This window comes from Coregonus clupeaformis, unplaced genomic scaffold, assembly GCF_020615455.1.
Source record: "Coregonus clupeaformis isolate EN_2021a unplaced genomic scaffold, ASM2061545v1 scaf1471, whole genome shotgun sequence".
Classification (NCBI taxonomy): domain Eukaryota; kingdom Metazoa; phylum Chordata; class Actinopteri; order Salmoniformes; family Salmonidae; genus Coregonus; species Coregonus clupeaformis.
This window is the reverse complement of record NW_025534925.1, coordinates 23,676-47,102: the sequence shown is the minus strand read 5'-3', so window position 1 is coordinate 47,102 and position 23,427 is coordinate 23,676. Positions and strand designations below refer to the sequence as shown.

The 23,427-nt window shown below is 43.9% G+C and overlaps 4 protein-coding genes across 7 annotated transcripts; 2 read left to right on the top strand and 2 right to left on the bottom strand.

Annotated features, from left to right (window-relative positions):
• Positions 1–867: 867 nt before the first annotated feature.
• LOC123487121 (homologous recombination OB-fold protein-like) lies at positions 868–5,590 on the bottom strand. Its single transcript, XM_045218258.1, has 11 exons — positions 5,440–5,590; positions 5,170–5,220; positions 4,008–4,927; positions 3,861–3,933; positions 3,643–3,726; positions 3,306–3,440; positions 2,574–2,682; positions 1,711–1,773; positions 1,386–1,517; positions 1,038–1,233; positions 868–939 (listed from the first exon to the last, which is right to left on the bottom strand). Exons 1-9 carry the CDS (start codon positions 5,449–5,451, stop codon positions 1,489–1,491), a joined length of 1,476 nt encoding a protein of 491 aa, XP_045074193.1. The 5' UTR covers positions 5,452–5,590; the 3' UTR covers positions 868–939; positions 1,038–1,233; positions 1,386–1,488.
• A 131-nt stretch (positions 5,591–5,721) lies between these two features.
• On the top strand, positions 5,722–7,603 carry LOC123487122 (ankyrin repeat and SOCS box protein 16-like). The gene is made up of 4 exons (XM_045218263.1): positions 5,722–5,908; positions 6,198–6,542; positions 6,739–7,006; positions 7,168–7,603. Exons 2-4 carry the CDS (start codon positions 6,209–6,211, stop codon positions 7,601–7,603), a joined length of 1,038 nt encoding a protein of 345 aa, XP_045074198.1. The 5' UTR covers positions 5,722–5,908; positions 6,198–6,208.
• Positions 7,604–8,908: 1,305 nt separating this feature from the next.
• On the top strand, positions 8,909–12,128 carry LOC121568879 (transmembrane and ubiquitin-like domain-containing protein 2). Its single transcript, XM_041879344.2, has 3 exons — positions 8,909–9,055; positions 9,726–10,282; positions 10,409–12,128. Exons 2-3 carry the CDS (start codon positions 9,741–9,743, stop codon positions 10,782–10,784), a joined length of 918 nt encoding a protein of 305 aa, XP_041735278.2. The 5' UTR covers positions 8,909–9,055; positions 9,726–9,740; the 3' UTR covers positions 10,785–12,128.
• Positions 12,129–13,234: 1,106 nt separating this feature from the next.
• On the bottom strand, positions 13,235–23,033 carry LOC123481244 (ataxin-7-like protein 3). 4 transcript variants are annotated; one of them, XM_045218259.1, is made up of 14 exons: positions 22,708–23,028; positions 22,251–22,330; positions 21,998–22,110; positions 21,780–21,912; positions 21,503–21,674; positions 21,278–21,378; positions 21,080–21,138; positions 20,449–20,494; positions 18,126–18,163; positions 17,964–18,032; positions 17,780–17,823; positions 16,021–16,092; positions 15,379–15,515; positions 13,235–15,288 (listed from the first exon to the last, which is right to left on the bottom strand). In XM_045218259.1, the coding sequence occupies exons 3-14, from the start codon at positions 22,046–22,048 to the stop codon at positions 15,071–15,073; spliced, it is 1,140 nt and encodes a 379-aa protein (XP_045074194.1). In that variant the 5' UTR covers positions 22,049–22,110; positions 22,251–22,330; positions 22,708–23,028; the 3' UTR covers positions 13,235–15,070. The 4 variants fall into 4 exon arrangements, with proteins under 4 accessions (XP_045074194.1, XP_045074195.1, XP_045074196.1 ...); XM_045218260.1 differs by having other exon boundaries at positions 21,116–21,138; positions 22,708–23,025; XM_045218261.1 differs by lacking the exons at positions 13,235–15,288; positions 15,379–15,515; positions 16,021–16,092; ... (1 more) ...; positions 17,964–18,032; positions 18,126–18,163 and adding an exon at positions 18,588–19,589 and having other exon boundaries at positions 21,116–21,138; positions 22,708–23,033.
• Positions 23,034–23,427: the final 394 nt, after the last annotated feature.

Genomic DNA, 23,427 nt, shown 5'->3' with positions numbered 1-23,427 from the left:
TAGTGGTAGTTAACTGAAAGACAAGAAAACCTGTTAAAAACGTTCAATTGGAAAAAAGATTTTCAGTTCAATTAATGGACAACGGCTATGAACAGCAGGATACTCTGTCTCTCCAATTAAATCTTGCAACACACTGCCTAATTACAGCACACCATCAGGTTTCATCTAAACCTAATTACAGCACACCATCACAATGCAATTAAACCAGAAGTGTAGATCAAGCAAGCCAGAGTTTAATGGACATTTCATTGTAATTCTTGATTTTCCATATACTGTTCCTATTAGTAAGTGCATTCTCATGCATTCTAATTTACAATCACTCCAAATAGTGCAAACTAGAGAGACAAGAGAATATATGGAGACCATTTTCAGTTGTGTAACGTGTATTATTGAACAGAAGTCTTCTTTAATATATACATATTTTACAAGACATTATGTGCACATAGTAGTTCGCTATGTTTTAGAGGAGACTGCACTGTGAGGTAAAATCAATGAAGAAAGAAAAAAAAAAAAGACAAAACATCAGCCAGCAGGTCTTCAAACAGGGGGATGACTGTCCATGGGATGTGTCCGCAGCAGTAGGGGTAGTGAAGCTTCATTCAAATTGGGGAGATGTGGGAGCGACAGTCCCAGTTACCAGCACCTCCAAGTTTTACCCCACATGGCTGACATGTCATTTATACCGGTGCGATTAATGGTCACAGCACACCAAACACAAAATGATAGCACATTAGGCGACAAAATTCTCTGGGAGAATCGGGTAGAAAGGCATCCAACGTGCGGTCAGAATGCGCCAAACTCGAATTCACATGTAAGTGACGGTTTAGTTGTCCAGCATCTCCCTATGTAAATGTACCTTCTCCGTTATGGGGTAGGTGGGCAGGTGTCAGAGGCAGTAGGACTCAACAGGCAACTCCCCAAGAAGCTCATCGAGGCCATCTGCACAACACAGACAGACAAATTCAATCAAACACACAGGGTGGAGCTGCTGATTGGTTTACCAAGAACATACACTCCTATGCATATCCAAGTCACACCTGCGTCCCAGGATGGGTCCTGTGGTGCAGCAGCAGGGGGGCCCTGGGGATCACTAGTGGAGTCAGCTCCAGAGTCTGCTGAGTCCTGTGGGGCTCCAATCACCTCCTCCTCATCATCATCATAGAACAACTCCATCTGAGACAGAAGGGCCCCTGGAACACTGGAGGACTGATCAGGTGATGCCAACAGAGGCTCCTACATTCAACAGTAGAGTTAGACGAACATATACAAAACATCTGTCAAGACACCAAGTTTCTCTCATTAATGATTTGTCATTGTTACATCAAACTCCCAGCAGCCTAGGATAACAACAAGATATCCTCCAGGCCTTGGTAGTGGTCTCTCACCAGGTCAGGTGGGAGCAGCTGGGTCTGTGTGGAGGACAGGGTGGAGCCGTCGGGGGGGGGGTAGATCCTTAGGAGGTTGTTGGGCGTCACGTTCAGGTAGTGGTTACGATGGGACGGAGAGAACACACCCACCTTCATGAAAAGAAAACTAATTTTAGGTCTACAGCTAACATGGTGCAAAACTGATCACCTTTACACATACAACTGGAATTTGTTTTTGTGGTTTTATTGTGACTGGCTCAATCATTTTGAAAAATCCGACAAATGGTTTGCAATGAAACACTAGTCAATAGTGGTGTGTGTGGCCTGTTGAACTGAATCCTACCTGTCTTGAGCTCCCCTAGTCTGTCCTCTAGGAGGCGCCGGTGCACTGTGCCCTGCATCTCTCCTACAGTCAGTCAGACACACAGTATTACTACAGTGCTCTACTGTCTACTGGTGCAGTCAGAGCAAAACAACATACCTAGCCACTGTGCTTCTGCATCTGCATTGCTTGCTCTTTGGGGTTTTAGGCTGGGTCTCTGTATAGCACTCTGACAACTGCAGATGTAAAAGTGGCTTTATAAAATAAATGTGATTGATTGATACCACATGGAGCACACTGATCACAACATTATTCCTACTAATGACAATACAGATAGTGTAGTAATCAGTTGACAGGTAGCACCATGGGCCACACTTCAGGAGGGAAATGCACGATGTTTGAGACTGAATAATCCGTGGTGATCAGCATGTGGCTAACACCCGTTCATTTGATGCTGATCCATGATGATAGAATCACTAATAAGCACTTAACACTAAGGTTCAGTATCTACTTTAATAGAACTGCTCAGGAGTCCTCACACTGGCTCTCCTGAGGCCATGATGACCTACTAGGTTCAAGCAATACTCAGGGAGAAATAGAGGAACTGCAAGAAAATGAGAGCGAAAAATAGACAGAAAAATGGAAGAAAGAGGGCCCTAGGGACAAGGGAACAAACCAGATGTCTTCTACTGAATCGAGGTGTGTGTGTGTAATCAGGCATAGCACACTGGCTGAACTTTTACCCCCTGCTGTAGGAAGCTAATTCAGCTGAATTCTCAGTGGTGTACACACACACACAAACCGCCAGCCACATACACACTCACTACAATGGCTGTGTGACCAGTTCTACCTACAAACACAACCGTACCCCCAGTAGGCCATACCTGTGGGATCCCCGAACACAGCCTTGGCATCAGCGTGTGTGTGGAGGATGCTCTTTAGTACCACAGCCATGTTGGGGACCTTGTTCTTCGGCAGCTGTTTCAGGGCCGCCTGAGGGGGAGGGAGACGAAGAGATGGAGAGGGAACGAGATAGAGACAGGTAGAGAGAGAGGTGACGGGGCACAGACCTTCATATTAGAGCATTACAAAACAAGTTCAAACTGCTAATCATCAACTTTCATTAATTAAACAGTTCAATTACTTATGCAGAGTTGCCATTAGCGGTGGCACATTAAGACGGTGGAAAAACAACAGAATAACCATTAGGATGATTCACGCGTGATGATGTTTGGGATAATAACTACTAACACCCCAGGCACGGGCCTGTCATTTGTCCTGATTATCCTGATAGACCGCCACCACAGAGACAAGGGCCATTAACATAGAGAAAAACACCCCAGAAAATTCAATCAGGGAGACTGCCCTGGGTGCAAAAAAACAGGCTCATTAAGTCAAATTATGCAAATAGTGTTTCGCAAGTGTAGTTTTTTTTCACCAGATGATATATGGCATGTAAAGCTTCTAACATTTAATATGCAATGTTAAATTATGCATATTGCTGAAGGGTACATGGCCACGCACAGCCTGAACACCGTTAGCCTTTCAGTCACCTTTCATGCCATTTACTCTACCATAGGCTGTGTAAAGTGGATAACGCTAAATGTGCTGGTCACCTTGCGGAGTACCATGGCCACGCTGTGAGAGTGCAGAAAACAGGAGGTGTTCCTTTCGTCCAATCCCATATCCGCCTTCATCGCTGCCCACGGACCTCCACTGAAATCCTCTTCCTCAGTCTGAGAGCTGGGAACCTGGACACAAGTTATTTTTTACACACAAACCCAGACACATTACAACACATGTTCATAAAGCAACATGACATAATGGATAAAAGGTTAATTAATATCATGACACATAACACATTCTGTAAATGTATAGGCTACACATCAGTGTGACTAACTGTAAGTGGCTCTGGATAAGAGCGTCTGCTAAATGACGTAAATGTAATAGTACCTGACTGGGCAGTCGAGCCACGGCCCCATGTGCAGGTGTCTGAGGAATGGCCACCACAATGTCATCCAGGCTCTGCCCGTGGAGCTGCTTTAAGGAGAGAGAATGGAACCCAGTAGCTTAGTATCACAACCAAGCACATTGCTGACTGCTGAGATTAGTTAGACTACAAATAGCAAACAGATAGAGGCAGGTAGGGACAGAGGCCAGAAAAGACCCACCTGTTGTGGCAGCATTCCCGGCAGGGCCGGGAAGCGGCGGGTATTGGGCCGGGTGTGGTCAGAACGGGGGTCTCTGGGGGGTCTTGTTGGAGTTGGGACACCAGCTGGACCAGGTGGTTAGTGAAGACGGGCGTGTGGAGGAAGCACGGGGGTGAGACTGGGGAGGACATGGGTCCGCCAAACCTACTAGAGGGGGATGGGGAGATGGGGTCAAACAGGCTACATCCCTGAGCCAGAGGAGTAGCCCAGGGCCTCTGTATCTGGGAAGGAGGCCCTCTGACTGGCCTGGGTGTCACAGACCTGGGGAAGGGGCTGGAGAAGGGGGAGGAGGCCATGGTCAGGCCAGGAAACACTGGGCTCTGGGGTGGAGCTGGGAGGAAAGCAGCACTTAGACCAGGGCCAGGGAATGAGGACCCTTGGGGTATATTACTACTGGGAAGACCAGACGTTTGGTTTGAGGTACTGAATCCTCTCAGACCCACTTTGGGCCCGGTTTGAGCCCCACCACAGGCTGAGGGCCGTAGTCTTTTGGCTGGGGATACAGAGTCATCGCTGGGCTTGGTTATATATGGGGCTGCAGCTGGAACAGTTTCTCGGACCTGAGCCCAAGTCCTCATCTGTGGATCACTTTCATCCAGGTCAACATCCCAATCATCAAAGTCATCCTGCAGCAAGGGGGCCTCTTGCTGTCCTGTAGTTTTTGAATGAATCTGTTGAGCTGGTGCTGAGCTCTGTTGGGGAACTGTACATGGTCCCCTACTCAGTGTAGGAAGATGGAGAGGGGGAGGAGGGAATGTGGGCAGTGGTTTAGATGTAGAGAGCTGTCTCAAACCCAAAGCAGCACACTGTCCTACAGTGGTCGGTGTTGTTTTCTCTGACCCTGGGCCATTCAACAGGCCCCTATGGGCATGTATGCCTTCTGTGGATGGTTGGTGTGAGTTCTTCTGGCCATAGGGAGCAGCAGGAGTTGAGGCTGCAGTTGAAGAACGGAGGAAACAGGACTGTGCTACAGAGGACACTGTGCTAGAAGACACTGATGGACCGGACCAGTTTATCTCAAGTAGATCCTAATGAACACATACATACACGCAATAGCAAAGGAGGACATTATTGTATAACTCGTATTCAAAAAAAGCCAGAGGTGTTCAGACACTAAATGGTTTCACAACAGTACTCTACATTACTTGTGATATCAATCTGAGGATTTATACAGAGGGCTATAATCTGTCATATCTCTCTTAAACAGCAGGTGGTAAACATTGACTAAATCATAGCAATCAGGTAGGATGTGTCAATCAGCTTGCAGCACCTCATCATCGAAGTCCTCCCCAACGTTAAATAATCCATTCCACTTGCAAGTCTGCCGAAAAGAAAGAGACATATTCAAATGTAACATAGTCAACAAAGAAAGTGCTAGATGTAAGTTACATCTCGCCAACTAGATGGCTGGCTAACACTGTTAGCTACGTGGAAAGCTAGCTAGAAACTTCTCTCATTTGAAAACTTGTGGCAGCTAGTCCTACCGACCTAGGGACCAGAGCTAGCAGCTAACTAGCAAACAAACAAGACTGATTCTTACCATCGCAGTCATCTAACCGTCTATTTACATTGATTCATAAGATCAATCGAAAGTTTAGATACCATTTAATTCAGCCATCCTATACTTGCTGCCGTAAAGAAAATGCGAATTTTTCAAGCAAAGCAAGGTGTTGTAAAAGCGAAATTGTCTGCGTGATTGGCGCCGCCACGTTCCAAGTAGAACGTAATACGTAATCAATGTTTACGTTACGTGACGTTCGGAGGATGGGTCGTCACTTGTCGCCACCTGCTGACTATCTCAGGTAATGCAGTACCCGAATATCAGCTCGCATTTCCCGTCTATTTATAACAGGCACTAAACTTGTATTGGGACAACAGTATCTTTTGAAGGACATTTGGACGTGTCTGTAAAACACGTCATGAAATAGTCGAAAACAAATGACATTTTGCACAACAGCAAATTGACTATATTTTGCGTAATAACTTGAGTTCACATGAAAAAATTCAAGGTGAGTAGAATTCTATATTCAGACAACATTGATACTATGTAAATGCAATCTTCAAAAACCAGAGACAAAATTAAATGTTGTCTGCGTTTTTTCAGTAAAGTCATAAAGTCTTGATTTTCCTTTAGTATAAGCCATAACAGTAGGTTTTTAGTCAGTGTGCTAAGTAAAATTTGCTGCACTGAGTCATGTTGTGTCCACTTTAAACAACTAAAATTGGAACTGTTTCAAATGTGTTGCTCAAAGACCTCTCTTTATCTCTCCCTGGGGGTTGCTTGAGATTATGTCCCAGCTTTGGGTGTCATGTCCAGTGATACATTTGCCTTCAGCTCAGCCGCCTTGCATTCTCTGAAAGTGGATCAGGAGCTCCAGGAGTGGGAGGATAAGCGGCAGGCATTGGCTCACAGGAGGGCCATGAGTCGGCCACCTGTGTCCCGGGCCTCCAGACCCCCTCCCAGACAGCAGCGGGGCCTCCAGGAGATCCGGGTCTTTGAGGCCCGATGCAGAGACACCACAATCCACAACACCTTCATGTGTGGGGACATGAAGGGAGTACACACTGTGTTGAAGGACCCCTGCATGATCAACGCACTGATGGAAACAGTACATGAGGAGATGGTGTGGGCTCCAGAGCTGGGTAGGTGTCAAACACAGAGAATATAAACTAACTTTTACCTTTATGCTTCACTGTTGTCTTTTTGTTAGACCTATATGTGCCTTTCTTATAGATATTCCAATCATTCCCCAATCACTACTCATCGACTCTCTTAAGCCTCTCTGGTTATGAGCATCTGCTAGGTAAATAATGTACATGCTCTCTGTCCCTCTGACAGGGATGTGGACCCTGAGCTCCAAGATCAAGCAGACATCTGCATTGCGTCTGGCAGCCAGCAGGGGACACTCAGGCTGTGTGGAGGAGTTGCTGTTTCGAGGGGCGGAGGTGGATGCCGACCCTGGTGGCAGCACAGCCTTACATGATGCCTGTATAGGTGGCCATGACAACTGTGTCCAGCTGCTGCTAGCCCACGGAGCAGACCCTGACCTGCTGGCAGAGGACGGCAGCGCACCCCTTCACCTCTGCAGCACCACCCAGACATTCCAGTGAGTGACAGCACTCGTAGCCTTACTGACACTCTGCCTGGTGATCATTTCAGTTATTTATACATAGAGAAATGTTTCAAAGCTTATATGGCAGGTGGGTCTGTTGTCTTTGGATGCTAATGAATGATAAGATCATAAGGTGGTGTCTCTACTCTCTCCAGGTGTGCTGAGCTGCTGGTGACGGGTGGGGCAGACGTCAACGTGTTGACCAGTGAAACAAAGCTAACGCCCCTCCATGTGGCGGCTCGTCGAGGTCTGGAGGAGCATGTGAAGCTCTTTCTGTCCAAAGGAGCTGATGTGTCAGCCAGGAACCGTGAGGGGGAAACCCCCCTGAACGCAGCCTGTGGTGGGGCTGAGAGGCCTGTGGAGGCGGGGCGGTACCTCCGCGTGGTCCAAATGCTGCTGGGAGCTGGGGCTGACCCCTGCACTGCAGGCAGGAAGCACCACACACCTCTGCACAACGCCTGTAGTAACTGCAGCCCACGCATCGCAGAAATTTTACTACAGCATGGAGCCAAAGCAGACGTGCAGAACTGTGCAGGATACACACCCATGGACTGTCTCGTTACAGGTGGGGATATGGGGGTCAAAGTGTAAGATCCATGGGGGTCAAAGTGTAAGATCCATTTGGACAGAAGGTTATATAATTATGTTTAGAATCTTCATAATCAGTGAGTGGTAGACAAGACAGACGTATTCTCCTTCTCCTGTCTGCAGGTGGTGGAGGACTATCCAGACCAGCATCCTGAGGCAGTAGCACGCTCCCTCCTAAACCACGGGGCCAAGGCCGGTAAAAGCTTGGTATGTCAGGGTGGGCAAGTGGAAAAGTGAGTTGGGCCAAGTTGAGTGTAAAAATGCCGGCTGGAGGCTGCATTTGGGCCCATTTAATTATAGTTTATTGGGGTGAAATATGTGCACCAGCAAAAGCTTTTGGGGGCACTCTGAAAATGGGTTAAAGCTAATTCCCTGCAATTCTACGTAGACAACATATTTTGGAGGGCAGACTATTGCATGATAATAACCCACAGCTTTCCTCCATATAGATGCTGAAGCTCTGCCTCCTCTCCCCTGCCACTCTGGAGGTAATGCTGAACTGCTATGCTGTTGTCCCTTCCTGTGAGGAATGGATGGAGTCTATCCCTCTTGAGATACATGAGGTTTGTCCTTTTCTCCATTTTCAGGTCTCTCCTTCACTGCCTGAACCACCTAATGTCCTTCTTCCCTTTCCCTCCCTGTCTCTGTCCCCAGGCGCACCCAGGGTTTCTTTGACTCTGTCAGGCAGATGACTAGTCAGCCCCGCACCCTGCAGCACCTGTGCCGCTGTGCTCTGCGCGGCACTTAGGAAAAGGTATTGACGCAGCTATCAGTAGATTGGACATCCCCAGCTCTCTGATGGAGTATCTACTACTTCGGAATGACGGGGAGATCCGGTGAATAAAGTGGAACACATGGGACAGAAGCCAAGAGAGAGAATTATTTGCATTTACAATAACTAAAAGAATGGTTGCAATAATTTGTGTTTTCTGTATTCATTTATTAATAAATCAATATTCTATTTTGCCTGTGAAAATGTGATACTATTTTTCTAAACTAATTTATGTTCTTGTATGAATTGTATATGTATGGACTATTGGTAGGAATGAAAAGACATCTCAGAATGTATTTACAACAACTCATACTGTATGACTCTCAACTACTGCCCAGGCTGCTTCATATGTACAGGTGAAAGCAACCACCCAATACAAGTACAATATTGGTTTAATCTATACTCTATTTTCAGCACATGAAGGAGAGAGAAAGCGAGGAGAGGAAGCCACTTTTTATTATTTTAGATTTGTACCATTATTTGTTTCCTTGCTCGTGCCCGTTTGCGTGCCAGCTACACAAGAGTTGGACGTTCCAAGGATCCCTGATAGCACTAACCGACCTACGCGCTAGTGGCGTAACGTCATCTGTGTTTATGTGGCCCTCTACTCTAGTTTTATTATTGGGGCTGTGGCTAAATTAGCATGGTAGCATGTCGTCAAACATGATTTGAATACATAGCAGGTAAGCACACCTCTTATATTCTTAACTATTCAAATGCGCATATAACTGATGTGTGCATTTAATATGAACATCTATAGAAAGCATTTTGACAATGTAGAGTAGTGTGTAAAGCTAGCGAACGAAGGTCGTCCTTGTTGCTATTACTAGCTAGCTAACCTACCAATTTGTCTTCTAACGTTACCATAAACATAGAAGAAAAAAAATCGTCTGTATCTAGCTAGTTCTCCAACGGATGCACAATGTAGTGTTAGTAGTAAACACATTAGTGACGTGTTTTAACTGGGTTGACATTAGTTAGATAGCTAGCTACGGTTTGCTAGCTAACTAGTTTTCTAGCTAACTTTTGTGACAACATTGCCAGGCCGTCACTTACGAAACGATAGACGGTTGCTTTGAAGTAGAACTTAATCTCGGTCCATGACAGTGGTAATATAGGTCTCTGTCCCTGACAGTGGTAATACAGGTCTCTGTCCCTGACAGTGGTAATACAGGTATCTGTTCCTGACAGTTGTAATACAGGTCTCTGTCCCTGACAGTGACAATACAAGTCTCTGCACATAGGCCTTCTACTCATATGTATCGATGCACTTATTTGGAAAATAGTGGTCCAGGTACAACATTAGAAATATGGAGTCTTGTGAAACTTCACTTCTCTTTTGCTTTTCAACAGACACTAAGGACAGAGATGGCGGTGTGTGCACTGACAATGGACGGGATGGGAGACGAGGTGGCTGCAGTAAGCGGTGTGTTACTCCTGGTCTTGGCCCTGGCCCTGGCTTGGCTCTCCACACAAGTGGCAGATCGGGGCGACCACATCCTGAGCACCATCCTTACAGTCGGTGCCCACGCCTCTCTAATCGGGCTGGGGGGCCATGACAGTTACGGTGGAGGGCCTCCTAGTGCAGACACGCCAGAGCAGCAAACACCTCCACCCTCCCAGGAGAACAAGCCAGAGGAGGGGGAGGCAGGGTCTGAGAGGGAAGATGGTGAGGGCACAGGAGAGGGGACTGGAGTGGACCTGCTGTTGAATATCCAGGGGAAGAAACCTCAGAGATACCAGCTTGATGATGATGAGAAAGAGGATGACTATGAGGAGGAGGAAGAGAAGGTTCAGAAGCTGAGCCCAGTGGTCTCCTGCACCAGCATCACGGTTCGTTTGAAGTTCCTGAATGACACAGAAGAGGTGGCAGTCCTGAGGCCCCAGGATACAGTGGGTCTACTAAAGAGGTTAGTATGATATGGCAGCTCTCATTATACATTTTCAGAGTTTAATCTTATTTTTTATTTTATTTTTATTGAACATGCATATCTCTCCCATACAGTCTTACAGAGACATTTCTTTCTCTCCTCTAGTAAGTACTTCTCAGGGCGGGAGCGTCAGATCAAGTTGATCTACCAGGGCCAGCTGCTTCAGGATCCCAAACGGACTCTGCTCTCCCTCAACATCTCTCACAACAGTGTGATCCACTGCCATGTGTCCCAGGTGCTGCAGGAGGCCAGCCCAGAGGAGGCAGCTCGCTCTGGGGCCGGGGCTAGTGGGGGAATCAGGGCTGCAGGCCTGGCTCTGAGCACCAGCAGCCTGGTGGTGCCCGTGTTTGTGGTGATGCTAGCTGTGGTCTGGTACTTCCGCATCAACTACCGTCAGTTCTTCACTGCCCCTGCTACCATCTCCCTGGTGGGAGTCACTGTGTTCTTCAGCTTCCTCATCTTTGGGATGCACAGCCGGTGAGCGGGAGAGGAGGCAGGATGGAAGGGCCCTCATCTGGGCAGGAGAATGAGACGGAATAACAACTGTATCAGGTGGTGTCAGGGGGGCTCTGCCTCAGACACCATAGAACTCAACTGGAATCCTAAGAGTGGGTGTGCCTGTGTTTGTGCATGCACCAGCAAATAGCATTACGTGAGATTGATTGTATGTGCAGAGATTCAAGTTATCTGGAATGTGTGTTTGTTAGTATGAAGCAGAAATTATACTGAGCTATAATTTTGCTTCTCAGAAAAACATCAATGAGTGATTGAGTGGGTCCAGCTCCTGTTGGTCTTTACAGGGTAGAACCATCAGCATCACACCCAGGACCACAGGCTGCTTGGTCCACTGTGTCAGCAATATCTTCTGGCCAGTTTGACTCCACATAGCCTGTTCTGCGTTAGGTTTCTCTCAGAAATTAGGGTCTCTATTCAATCAGATCCACTTTAGCCGTCATCCGCATAGCGGTTGTGTGGGAGGTGGAACTGTGTTAGAGCTGTCAAATCCACTGAGGTATAATAAGAACTGGAGACTGCGTCCAAGATGTCCGCCTTTTGTTTTCAAGGATATCTACTCTATTTGCATACGCCAATTCATGGACCGTCTATATCCGGGTTGAATCCGGTTTATACGGACCAACATCACATGCGGACTAGCACTCAGTGCGCACAGGCCGCAGCACCGACGTCATCCAAAAACATGGCAGACATTAGATTAATATAAAATGTTAATATATTCTGCGATGGAAAACAAAATCGGCCTCAGATACAATAATTCAATGGATGTTATGTGCACAAAGGTGATGACTAAAGTGTCTTATTAGGAATTTTCAAATCTGACTTCTCTATGTGGCCGTGAATGGAAATTGTCTTTCTCAGCTGACCGTCAGTTAAATTGCAAAACTAGCTGTGCGTTGCTTTAAGAGAAATCCAATGGAGCCTTGTTTACAAGTTTGAACAATTGAATGTGAGCTGTAATCTACACCTTGATTAGGCTGATTAGAAATCCTTATTTTGTTTAATGATTTTCAATTTGAGTGTAATAATTTCTATATAGCCTACACGTTCTCGTTCTGAACTTCTAACACAAGTAGGACGGGTGTGGCTTCCTGACAATGATCAAGAGCAGCAACTCACCGATTTGACAGCTCCAACGCAGTTACACTGCCAAAACATCAGCTATGCGGGTGTCAGCTATCGCCTGTTAACGCTTGATCAGATTGAATCTAGACCTAGGATAATGCAGTTCTTCACATCAATCAATCAATCAATTTTATTTTATATAGCCCTTCTTACATCAGCTAATATCTCGAAGTGCTGTACAGAAACCCAGCCTAAAACCCCAAACAGCTAGTAATGCAGGTGTAGAAGCACGGTGGCTAGGAAAAACTCCCTAGAAAGGCAAAACCTAGGAAGAAACCTAGAGAGGAACCAGGCTATGAGGGGTGGCCAGTCCTCTTCTGGCTGTGCCGGGTGGAGATTATAACAGAACCATGCCAAGATGTTCAAAAATGTTCATAAGTGACAAGCATGGTCAAATAATAATCAGGAATAAATCTCAGTTGGCTTTTCATAGCCGATCATTAGAGTTTAAAACAGCAGGTCTGGGACAGGTAGGGGTTCCATAACCCCAGGCAGAACAGTTTAAACTGGAATAGCAGCAAGGCCAGGCGGACTGGGGACAGCAAGGAGTCACCACGGCCGGTAGTCCCACAGTATGGTCCTAGGGCTCAGGTCTCTCAGTTGGCTTTTCATAGCCGATCATTTAGAGTTGAAAACAGCAGGTCTGGGACAGGTAGGGGTTTCGTAGCCGCAGGCAGAATCATCATGGCCACATACTCTTTTCATTTCATACATGTTAATGTTCCAGAAATGTTTTGTCTTTTTGTAGTACGTGTTTGAACGAGCAAATCATTTCCTCTTTTGCAACGGAAACAAAATGACTAAAGACTTGACTCTAGAGCAACTTTGAAACCACTCGCTATGTACTGAGTGCTGGTTATATTTCTATTTTCTTTCCAGTTCTTTGGGAATGAGCTTTCACCTTAGTTATTGTGGACTGTAATGACTGCCTTAAGGCAAAACATTTTGTAAGGATTATTTGTTGCTTGAATTACTCTACGCTGATATATTGTTTAAATTAACCCTAATTAAGATGTTAATGCATGAAAATAAGCAACATGTTAAAGCTTTTGAAAATACTGTAAATATGTATTTACTGTACATAGATGAATGGGATGAAACCGTATCGGACACTTCAGGATTTTTGTGGGGGAATTTGACACGAGATGGAAAATCTCTTTACCCCTTAAGTTTGATTGTTTTCCTCTGGCTTCAGTGCTGTGATTCAGATTAAAGACATTTGAACCAAATCGGTCCCTGTGTAAAGAGGGAGTATGTCTGATATTGGACAAAATGACAGAATGCAAGAAATCTGAATGACACTTCATTTTACTCAGACAAAGAAACCTCAGTACACATGGGAAACTGGGATACAAAGAAAACCTAGCTGTGCCTCACAATATACAATTGACATATTTGCACATGCACACACACGTCCTTGTGCATGAAAAACGTTTTTTGTTTGTTTTGTGAAGTCACTTTTTCTATTGCGTCATTTGTCCACACTCAAATATTGTTCAGACACGCTGATACACACAAACAGTTACGCAGCATTGGTAACACAGGCCATTCTTTACCCCGTCAGTAAAGGACAAATGAAATGAGTCATACACAAAATGTGTTTTCACTTGAGAAGGTTGATTCTCTTTTAGTGCACATTAAAGTGATGCCATACTTTATCACTGGCTGAATGTTATAAATGAAAACTAAAGGTATATAAGATTCTCCCTAGCAAGTATAGTATGGTGGGCCTCTCAAACAGGTATGAATAACAATATATATCAAACTCGTTAGCTAGAGTGAAACTGAAAATGGCAAGAATAAGTGACAAACATCCCATGCAACAGCAATGGCACTTCTGTTTCAAGTGGCGGCGGATTTGAATTCCTACAAGTGCATACACAATGCACGTAAGCAGAGACAGTTAAAGACTTTGAAAGCAAGTCAAGTGATGCAGATTGACCTAGAGTATTATTGAGCAAAAAGCAGGTTGACTCCACTATACTATAGCATTATTCAACAGGAAGCAATGTGAGATCTACAACTTGTATAGAGTGATATTGTGATTTGTAGCAGAAGCAGGTAGGAGAAACTTCAGCCTGAGTATGAAACAGTAAAGATAGGACAGGGAAGAAGCACTGTTTAGCATGAAGCTGTGTAAGGTAGAGATTACCGTGTATGTATACAGTATCCAATTAAATCATGATTATTTTACATAAGTCATCATACCACATGTATAGGTATACAAAAACACACTGGCTCACTCAATGGTACATGTCAACATCTGCATGTACAATTTTCTGAGTGCAGACATTAAATACACATTCTCACTTGACACAGTCAATGTAAACCAAAAAAAGTTAAATATTCAAAATGACGCATACACTGACTCAACCACAATGGCACATTCAGAGATGCATAGTTATCTGAAAACAAATGAAATCACGCACGCCCACAACACGGAAAACAGCCAACTTTACACAACAAACATTCATAAAACACATGCACGCACACATACACCACTGTGCAATACAATGCTATTACGGATAAAGCCACCATCAAGTACCCCAATATTGATGAAACCACAAGATGGCACTGACATCCCCACCACAATGACAACGCTGTAGTAGTAAGGTGATGCAATTAGTCCACAAGTCCCCTCCTAAACAGAGACAGAGTCAAAAAGAAAGTAAATGTTTTCTGTTTTCAGGAGAAAACAGATCAGAGTGCAAAAAAGCAGTGTGATTGGTCCATGTCTGAAGCCTAAATCACTGATTAACAAAAACATAGTGAACACTCACCGAACCATTTTTCTTTATAACTGGAATTGCAAAAAATTGTCTTCAACAACAAACAAATAACAATGGCGTTCAAATTAAGGGGTGCTGTGTCCAGTTATGTGTAAAGAGAAGTTACAACCCCTGGGCTAATCAGAGCTGGTATTAATGTGTGAGTGAGTGGATGTGAGTTTATGGGTTATCATCTTTGTTTCTAAGAGGACAGGGGTATCTGTACCTCTGTTAGGTAGGAGACCATGACTTGACAGGCTGGGGGAGCTGGGTAACTGGATGAAGCTTGGCTCAGAAGTCCATGTCAACATCCAGTCACCTTCCTGGGTATGGTGTGGGGGGGCAGACTAGGACTACCCTAGTTAAAGTTGTCAAAAATACTGGGGGCAGGGGGAACAGGAAGCTTGGGCTTCTTCTTTCTGTTGGATAGGCCTACTAGACTACTCTGGGAGCTGCTGCCCCCTCCACTCCCACTGCCGCCCCCTCCTCCTCCTCCTCCTCCTCCTGTGCTGCTGTTTAGGCCAAGAGACGTCTTCTTCTTCTTCTTGGGCTTCTTGGAGTCTGAGTTGTTGGTGCCTGGGAGAGATCGAGAGGTGGGGGATGAGATGAGACCGACTTCCACTGTAATGAACGTACAGAATGTGGACCTGAATTCGGTTGTCTTACTAGCTTTGGAGGAGGCTGAATCGGAGGGGGAGATGTCTGAGGATCCGTCCCACTGTAGGCGACTCATGAGAACCTGTCCGTCTGAGGCGTCGTAGCAGTCACTCTCCACCATCGTGTCTGCATCGGGCAGAGACAACCTGACAGAGACAACAGCCGCTCAGATCAGACCAGATCAGACTGGCCACACAGACAGCAGCAGTACACATGGTGGAGCCATTCAATCTACCATACAGCACACTTACTGTAGTCAACTTTTTTTGGGGGGGGTCATTTAGCAGACGCTCTTATCCAGAGCGACGTACAGTTAGTGAGTGCATACATTTTCATACTGGCCCCCCATGGGAATCGAACCCACAACCCTGGCGTTGCAAGCTCCATGCTCTACCAACTGAGCTACACGGGCCATACAGTTGGCCATGAGTGCTCATACAGTAGCTAACTAACATAGTCCACTCTCATAGATAAGGCCTGTCCATCTAACTGGCACAAAACATCCACAATAAATACAGTCATTCAATACAACAAGTCAAGCAAACACCTCTACATTTAGGGACACCACATGCACCAATCAATATATCAGTTCTGGGAATAAACCAGTCAGAGCCATTGGCGGTCTGAGGGGAGGGGGAGGGGCACACTCACGCGGACGGCCCCAGGAGGAACACCCTGACGGCCCTCCTCTGTTCGTCCGTGTGCTGGGGGCACCGCTGGGACCTGGCAGGGACACAACGTGGCATTACAAATCCCCGAGAAACACCTGCCCACAATGCACAGCGGCCCCGCCTACCCAGGGCCACGGCAGAGACAAGAGTGGGAGAGAGACAGAAACAGACATCGCCAGTGACCAATCAGATGAAGTGTCAAGAGTTTGGAGGTTAATGTTTGCTCACTGACCGTGTCCAGTTACTCTCTCACCACGTAAGGCAGGCAGTGTCCAATCAGGGTCTTACATAGTCCAATTGGAAAATATCTGTTTAGTCCAATCAAAGATGAATTGTTTCACTGAGTTCTTAACACAATTTGGTATTATACTGAACAAAAATAAACGCAACATGCAACAATTTCAAAGATTTTACTGAGTTACAGTTCATCGAAGGAAATCAGTCAATTGAAATAAATTCATTAGGCCATAATCTATGGATTTCACATGACTGGGCAGGGGCGCAGCCATGGGTGGGCTTCGGAGGGCATAGGCCCACCCACTTGGGAGCCAGGTCCACTCCCCCTCCCCACTACTCCTCAGACGATCCTGCAGGTGAAGAAGCCGGATGTGGAGGTCCTGGGCTGGCGTGGTTACACGTGGTCTGCGGTTGTGAGGCCGGTTGGATGTACTGCCAAATTCTCTAAAATGACGTTGGAGGCAGCTTATAGTAGAGAAATAAACAAATTCTCTGGCAACAGCGCTGTTGGACATTCCTGCAGTCAGCATCCCAATTGCACGCGCCCTCAAAACTTGAGACATCTGTGGCATTGTGTTGTGTGACAAAACTGCACATTTTAGAGTGGCCTTTTATTGTCCCCAGTACAAGGTGCACCTGTGTAATGATCATGCTGTTTAATCAGCTTCTTGATATGCCACACATGGCAGGTGGATAGATTATCTTGGCAAAGGAGAAATGCTCACTAACAGGGATGTAAACAAATTTGTACCCAACATTTTAGAGAAATAAGCTTTTTGTGCGTATGGAAAATTTCTAGGATATTTTATTTCAGCTCATGAAAAATGGGACCAACACTTTACATGTTGCGTTTATATTTTTGTTCAGTATACATTTCTGATAAGAAAAAAAAAGCCAATAACTGACACCAATCATCTAATATGTTATAAAGGAAATGGAAAATAATTGAGAATCATATAGTTGCCACTTGTGTACCCCAAAAGTCAGTCCCAACTACACATGATCACAACACACCAATGAAACTGATCATGTTTAAAGATCCCACAGAAACAACATGCAGAACAATAACCATGAGTGTCTGTTGGCGGCCTCCATAACGGAGTTGGGCCACAGGTTTACCATTTGTCTGGAACACACGTCATTAAAGTCACGGAAGACCTTCCTAACTAACTAGCTTAACAAACACCTCTGAGAACCTGGCAAGGTCCATACTAAGGGACAGGCTGAGGGATGGACACAGGATGTACATTGACATCAAACTTCCAGGGAGATGTCTGTCTGGCACAGTACAACCCTGAATGGCTCATCTTGATCATAATCAGCAACCTTGACTCAAGCTAACATCTGGTGCCAGCACTTGAGAAACCAAAAGTATTAATGAGTTTGTGTGATAAAGGTATGTGTGTGCACGTGTTTACTCTGTGTATCTGACAGTACATTAGGTGGAAATGACAAGACTGTATTAGAAAGGGTGCATGTGCTGTGTCTGGCGTAATCCTTACCTGGTGCACATCTTCTTGGTGTGCTCCGAGATCACTCCACATTGCTGCAGACAGGGGGCAGTATAGTTAGAGAGACAAGCCAGTCATACACACTCCTGATAAATGTCTAGAGATTTTAGATATGATCAGATATACAGTTAGACTTGTGGATGGATGGTAGAATGGATAAATGAAAATGACTCACTGTTGTCAACAGAGACCTCAGTTCGTCAGGGCCTAAAGTTTCGTAATTGATGCCAGTGTTATAGTTGTACTGCAGTGAGGGAGAGAGAATGATAACAGACATCAACACACTTTAATAGATATGTAGTATAACAGCAAATGTGAACCAATTGATTCTGGTTACCTTGTATGGATCTGCATTGACACTACTACTAAGCTCCCCTGAAAAAGAGAACAGCACATGATCTATCAGTCTACTTGCCACTGACTCCCAAAGACACAGATGATGCACACAACCACCACCAACCATGAAATATAGCAGTGATTACATTTAGTGAAATATCCACAATCTGAGCTCTGTGGAAAAAAAACAATATTACACAGCAAACTATTGATTCCTATGCCTGAGAAAACATACTATGTAAATTGACACTTTATGATAGGATAAAGCAAAGTTCTCTCCAGCTATTGACCAGTGTGGTAAGAGTACATAATTGATCATAATGTACATGCTTCAATAGCATGCATATTTATGCATAAGCATAAGGAAAAATATATGTTAATGGTTTAATCCATCTGTATGCGATTGAAATTGAGCAGCACTTTAAGGACCAAAGCCACAAATGACAGGTCAATCAAACTGGGGTGGTTTGAGTTCAGGTCATTTATTACATTGGAACATCCTTGACCCTCCATAGAAGATAGCAGCACCGTTTCATTTCAGCTCCTTTTTAAGAATCATGGACAATCAGGAAATCAAGAATCAATGAAGACATGATACAAAACGACAAAAATAAAAATAAATGCAAACAAAAGCATGAATATGTCAAGTAGATAATGGATAGGATAACGCACAAGAGGACTTGTTGAGGCACCTGAGAAACTAAGTGATAAGCAGCTGGTCTGCTTTAGAGACATGACTGTAGTCTGTATCATTACTGGGACCAGACTATCATCTGACATGATATTTTCACTCAAGTGCTGAACAAGTTAAACAATACAATACATAAAATAAATGATATATTACATGCACAGAACTGAAAACTAGAAGCTGAACTGTGATTTATTGCACACAATTGTCAGCTTCCTGTATGTCATTCTGAGCTCATTAGCTTTGCACCATGATCAATGTCAAATTAAAATCATCAAGTAAACAGGAGATTGTGGAGCACGAAGTCGGCCTTTGCCATATATCTTAATGGCTTTTCCTCCTCTTCAATGCTGCTTCTGATCCTTTTCATACTGTACTACGTCTGTAGTCTGCTAACATTGTGCATTTGACCTGGACTTAAGCGGCAGACTCTTTCAATGGCCATCTATCCAGAAGAATCCAGAAGGCTGCATGAACAGTTTCAATAGAGGATTTGGGAGATACCTTGGGTCTCTGTTAAGGTTAATTTCCTTTCCTTAGGAATGAAAGTTCAAACTCCAGGCACTCTTTTCCTGATATACTATCCCTAAAAACGGCAGAGTTCTTTCCCAGATTCTTCTTGTGTTGACCTTTGACCCTAGATTGAAGTGGGGCAGGGCATTATAGAGCTGGCCTGGCAGTCATCAGCCCCTTCCGATCACTGAGGAAGTGCATCATCTCTCAACAGCACGCATGGAGCTTCCTGATCTGCAACACAAGGCTTTGGTCCCAGCAATGCTGAAACGACCAGAGTGTAAAACATCCCCAACCATTCAGCCAACTACTTTCGCGCACACAAACACACACAAAGTAGGGCTATAAATTGGGTGTATTCAGGAGTGGGCTCTATGTTCTACTTCACCTACACACTTCCATTTCAAGGGTACAGAGAGTCTGAACACTAGAACATTCTAGCTCCCAACAAACAACAAAACACCATGAGACCATATACATATAATATTCTGTACATCAGAATGCATTATATAAACAGAAATGTATGTAATTTAGTATGAATATCAGTTTGAATTTTAGTAAAATAAAAGCTGATTGAGAACTGATATTGACAAATGACATTTAAAGAGGCAATCTGCAGTTGCTACATCCATTTTATGATTTATAAATTAATGATATGTACCCATTGATTCTTGAAGAATTTAACTTAGAAATAGTTAAACTGTCGCACCCCATCAGAACCCAACATATAAGCTTGTTGTACTCCAATGTTTGTAAACAAAGTAAACAAACACTATATAGCCTCAAAACATGGTTAAAACTATAACTTTGATATCATGGATGGTCAGTCCTTGCATCCATAGCACGGTCTATTAATTTGAGTGTCAAAAAATGTCTACCACAATCCCTCAGCTTTTTACAGAAAAAGGGGCGGGGAGTACACTTTTATTGTTTTAACTGCTGATTGCCACTTCAAGATTAAAAAAGAAAAATGCCATTCTAATCATGTGTTTCAATTGGCAAATCTTTCCATTCCAGGTGGGAAATGCATTATGCAGTCAGGATTCAGGAATTTTAGATGACACATAGCTTATAGTTTGTCACTTCACCTGCATCTTACATGGGTTCAAAGAGGTATACTCACCATTTTTATGCTTTAGAGATTTTGATCTTCTGGGTGAATTTGGATTCTAAATAAATAATACACAAAAGAGAAGAACTGTCAATTTAGATAAACACTGATCTAGATTAACATATCACAAACAACTAGTGAGGCATGCAACAGGAAAAGTGAAGCACACACCCCTTGATCCAATTTAATTTGCAAAAATCTAAAAAAGTTCACCCTTGCCATGCTTGTAAGCAGAAAGTAGGGCTGTGACCATACCAGTATGGCAATATTTTTTCTATGGGAAAAATTAAAACATGAAGCAGACCAAACCCTTTTGTCCTTTAAAAAGCTGCTGTTTGTAAAATGTGCGCTATAGCTTGTAAAATAAATAAATGTGACTGGTTGACAACTTAATGTTTGTTTCCAACATTAGGGCTGTTTTCCTAAATAAGTTAAATCCGCTTTGTGTTTTGTTTCCTTGCCACGATACTAACGATTAACGCGATACTGGTATAGTCCCGGCCCTAGCACAAAGGTAGAAAGGACAAAGGAATACCAGAAATCCTTAAGGTTATTTTTAGCTATTGGCTCCCTTGTAATTACATGTGGACAAAAACACGACATACAAAACATGAATAAATATCTCAACAGCAATGAAACTTACCAAAGGTACATGTTGTTTCAAAGAATGTAAAAATACCTTATCTGACTTTCTCTTCTTAGCTGTAGAGGGAAAATAGAGGGGTGTAAGACAAGCATAGACGTGTTTGTTCAGCTAAAGTCACATACATTTATTTATTTTTAAACGTGCCTTTAATACTGACAACATTCAGACAGTGTTTGACACTTGTTTAATTCTCACCTTTTTTTTCTGAGCCATATGACCAGTCATTGTCATTGACGTCATCATTGTCTTCCTGATCACTCTCCGATTTGTTGTTCATGTTGTTACTGCTTGCTATTCTGTAGACCAATATCAAGAAAATGATCAGAATTGCCCACTCACTTGCAGACTGTATTGGTTTGTTTTCTATATGTTACATTGTAGTGTAGTGTCCACTGTCCATGTCCAGTGCCCCTTGCTGACCTGCGGTTGGCGATGCGGCTGCTGTTGCGCCCCATGCCCAGGCATTTCTCTAGATGAGGGGCAAAGCGGGACGCAGCAATGCTCCGGTTGCAGTTGGGACACACACACTCCTTGTTCTTCCACTGATTGTATACTTGCCCGAAAATATCCACTCCTGGTTGGTCAACGATTTCTACGGAGCAAGGCGAGAACATACATGAAAGATAAACTAACAAAAGAAAGGCAGAGAGATGAACCAGATAACCAGACCCAGGAGGAAGCACTCTCTGGTACTAACCGAAGTCCTTCATGCTCTCTTGGTCAGTGTCATCCAGGAAGAAGTAGCCCTGTTTGACAGCACGATGCACTTCGAAACACAGGCCCAAACAGGCGTCCTCCACCAGGTCTGAGTAGATGTCCTGAGCCAAGGCCTGTGGAGGGCAACAAAAAACTAAGCAAAGTAGGACAACAACTACCAACAATGATAGGATGGTAAAAGTGTAGTCCACTACTCACCTCTAGCTTGGTGTTGTCCAGGCCCGACAGAGACATATCCTCCATTTTCATTTGCAAAAATTTAAGGGCGAATCACTGCCTTCTACATGGCACAGTTATGGGGGAAAACAGAGCTGAAAACAGGAAATACACACATAGTGATTTAAAATAACTCAGTCATTCAAACAAATACAAATAAGTGATGAGACAAGAGATTTTCCATTTGTTGGACAAAACCCAAGAAAAGCCCCTGAGTGAGACTATCAACACTTACAAAGGAGCACCGACACTCAGTTAAGACCTATTCTTCGCGAATAGTTGGCAGAGGTGACTGCCTGGTATTGTTTTGGTTAGCTGTTGAAACAAATAAACAAATACATTTCACTGGATTTGTAAATTTGGTGTTGCGGCTACACAATACAAGACAGAATCAGAACAAAAACGAAAGTAAAGCTAGACTGAGCATTTTAAGACACGGCTAGCTCCTAACGTTACGTGCTAGCTAGCTAGTGCTAACGTTAGATATTAGCTAGGATAGAACGCAGTAAAAACTGATAGCTAACTATCTATCTAGATAGCAAAACAACAAATATTTTCTTAATATCTGCTACAGATAGCAAAAACATAGCTCGTTAACAAATCAGCTCATTGCATATAATCTTACTAATAAGGGTACGTACAATTAAATTATTTATTTACAGAGAAGATCATACTGGTCAGCTCACACTCACCATCAACGACCAATCTATGACTGAACCGTTAGCCGTTACAGTTTAGCTGGACATTGACAGAGATTCTCTTGCTACATTGTATCTAGCTAAGATGATACATGTTGTTGTAGCTACTAGCTAGTCATTTAAATGTGATCCAACAGCGCAGTCAAAGGGAAATGATAAGAAAATGTAAAAAGAGGCTGCCATTTTCCTTCTAAAACAGACCTCACCAAACGATCACCGAGGTCTCCGTACCATTTTACTTGGCCAAAAGTAGGAAAAACTGGCAGAGAAAGGCAAATATAATTTCTAATCAACTCAATTGACTGTACTTAAGTACATAAATTTAATTTATAATTGGATATGTAATAATTAAATAGAAAAAACCTTGGACGTCTGGAATTGCCCCTTCTCGTGAGTGGCTATTTGTGATTGACGTGCAAAGGGAAGAGGTCAAATAATCACAGTTATCCTTTATCGATTAGTTCTCATGAAACACAACCAAATCACAGATTAGAGGGTATAGGTAGTTGTTAGTATCTTTGACGAAATTCTAATTTAGACATTTATTTAGGACACTATTGTTTGGTCAGCATTTCGAACATATTATTTGAAGGGTCCCACTATTTGGCAAGTGTCTTCAATCAACATCCATCACAAATTTACATTTACATTTTAGTCATTTAGCAGACGCTCTTATCCAGAGCGATTTACAGTTAGTGAGTGCATAAAAAAAAA

What these genes read in the sequence shown, in the direction of transcription:
- LOC123487121 (XM_045218258.1), bottom strand. An exon ending in GGGAGGACTTCGATGATGAG is followed by an intron (nt 4,928 to 5,169) that starts GTGCTGCAAGCT and finishes TGTGTTCATTAG; the next exon opens with GATCTACTTGAGATAAACTG. An exon ending in TCCTCCCCAGTCTCACCCCC is followed by an intron (nt 3,934 to 4,007) that starts GTGCTTCCTCCA and finishes AAGACCCCCCAG; the next exon opens with AGACCCCCGTTCTGACCACA.
- LOC123487122 (XM_045218263.1), top strand. Translation starts at nt 6,209, where the DNA reads ATGTCCAGTGATACATTTGCCTTCAGCTCAGCCGCCTTGCATTCTCTG. An exon ending in GGTGTGGGCTCCAGAGCTGG is followed by an intron (nt 6,543 to 6,738) that starts GTAGGTGTCAAA and finishes TCCCTCTGACAG; the next exon opens with GGATGTGGACCCTGAGCTCC. An exon ending in AGCACCACCCAGACATTCCA is followed by an intron (nt 7,007 to 7,167) that starts GTGAGTGACAGC and finishes TACTCTCTCCAG; the next exon opens with GTGTGCTGAGCTGCTGGTGA.
- LOC121568879 (XM_041879344.2), top strand. Translation starts at nt 9,741, where the DNA reads ATGGCGGTGTGTGCACTGACAATGGACGGGATGGGAGACGAGGTGGCT. An exon ending in ACAGTGGGTCTACTAAAGAG is followed by an intron (nt 10,283 to 10,408) that starts GTTAGTATGATA and finishes TCTCTCCTCTAG; the next exon opens with TAAGTACTTCTCAGGGCGGG.
- LOC123481244 (XM_045218259.1), bottom strand. Translation starts at nt 22,048, where the DNA reads ATGAAAATGGAGGATATGTCTCTGTCGGGCCTGGACAACACCAAGCTA. An exon ending in TGGACAACACCAAGCTAGAG is followed by an intron (nt 21,913 to 21,997) that starts GTGAGTAGTGGA and finishes TGCCCTCCACAG; the next exon opens with GCCTTGGCTCAGGACATCTA. An exon ending in ATATGGCTCAGAAAAAAAAG is followed by an intron (nt 21,139 to 21,277) that starts GTGAGAATTAAA and finishes TTCCCTCTACAG; the next exon opens with CTAAGAAGAGAAAGTCAGAT.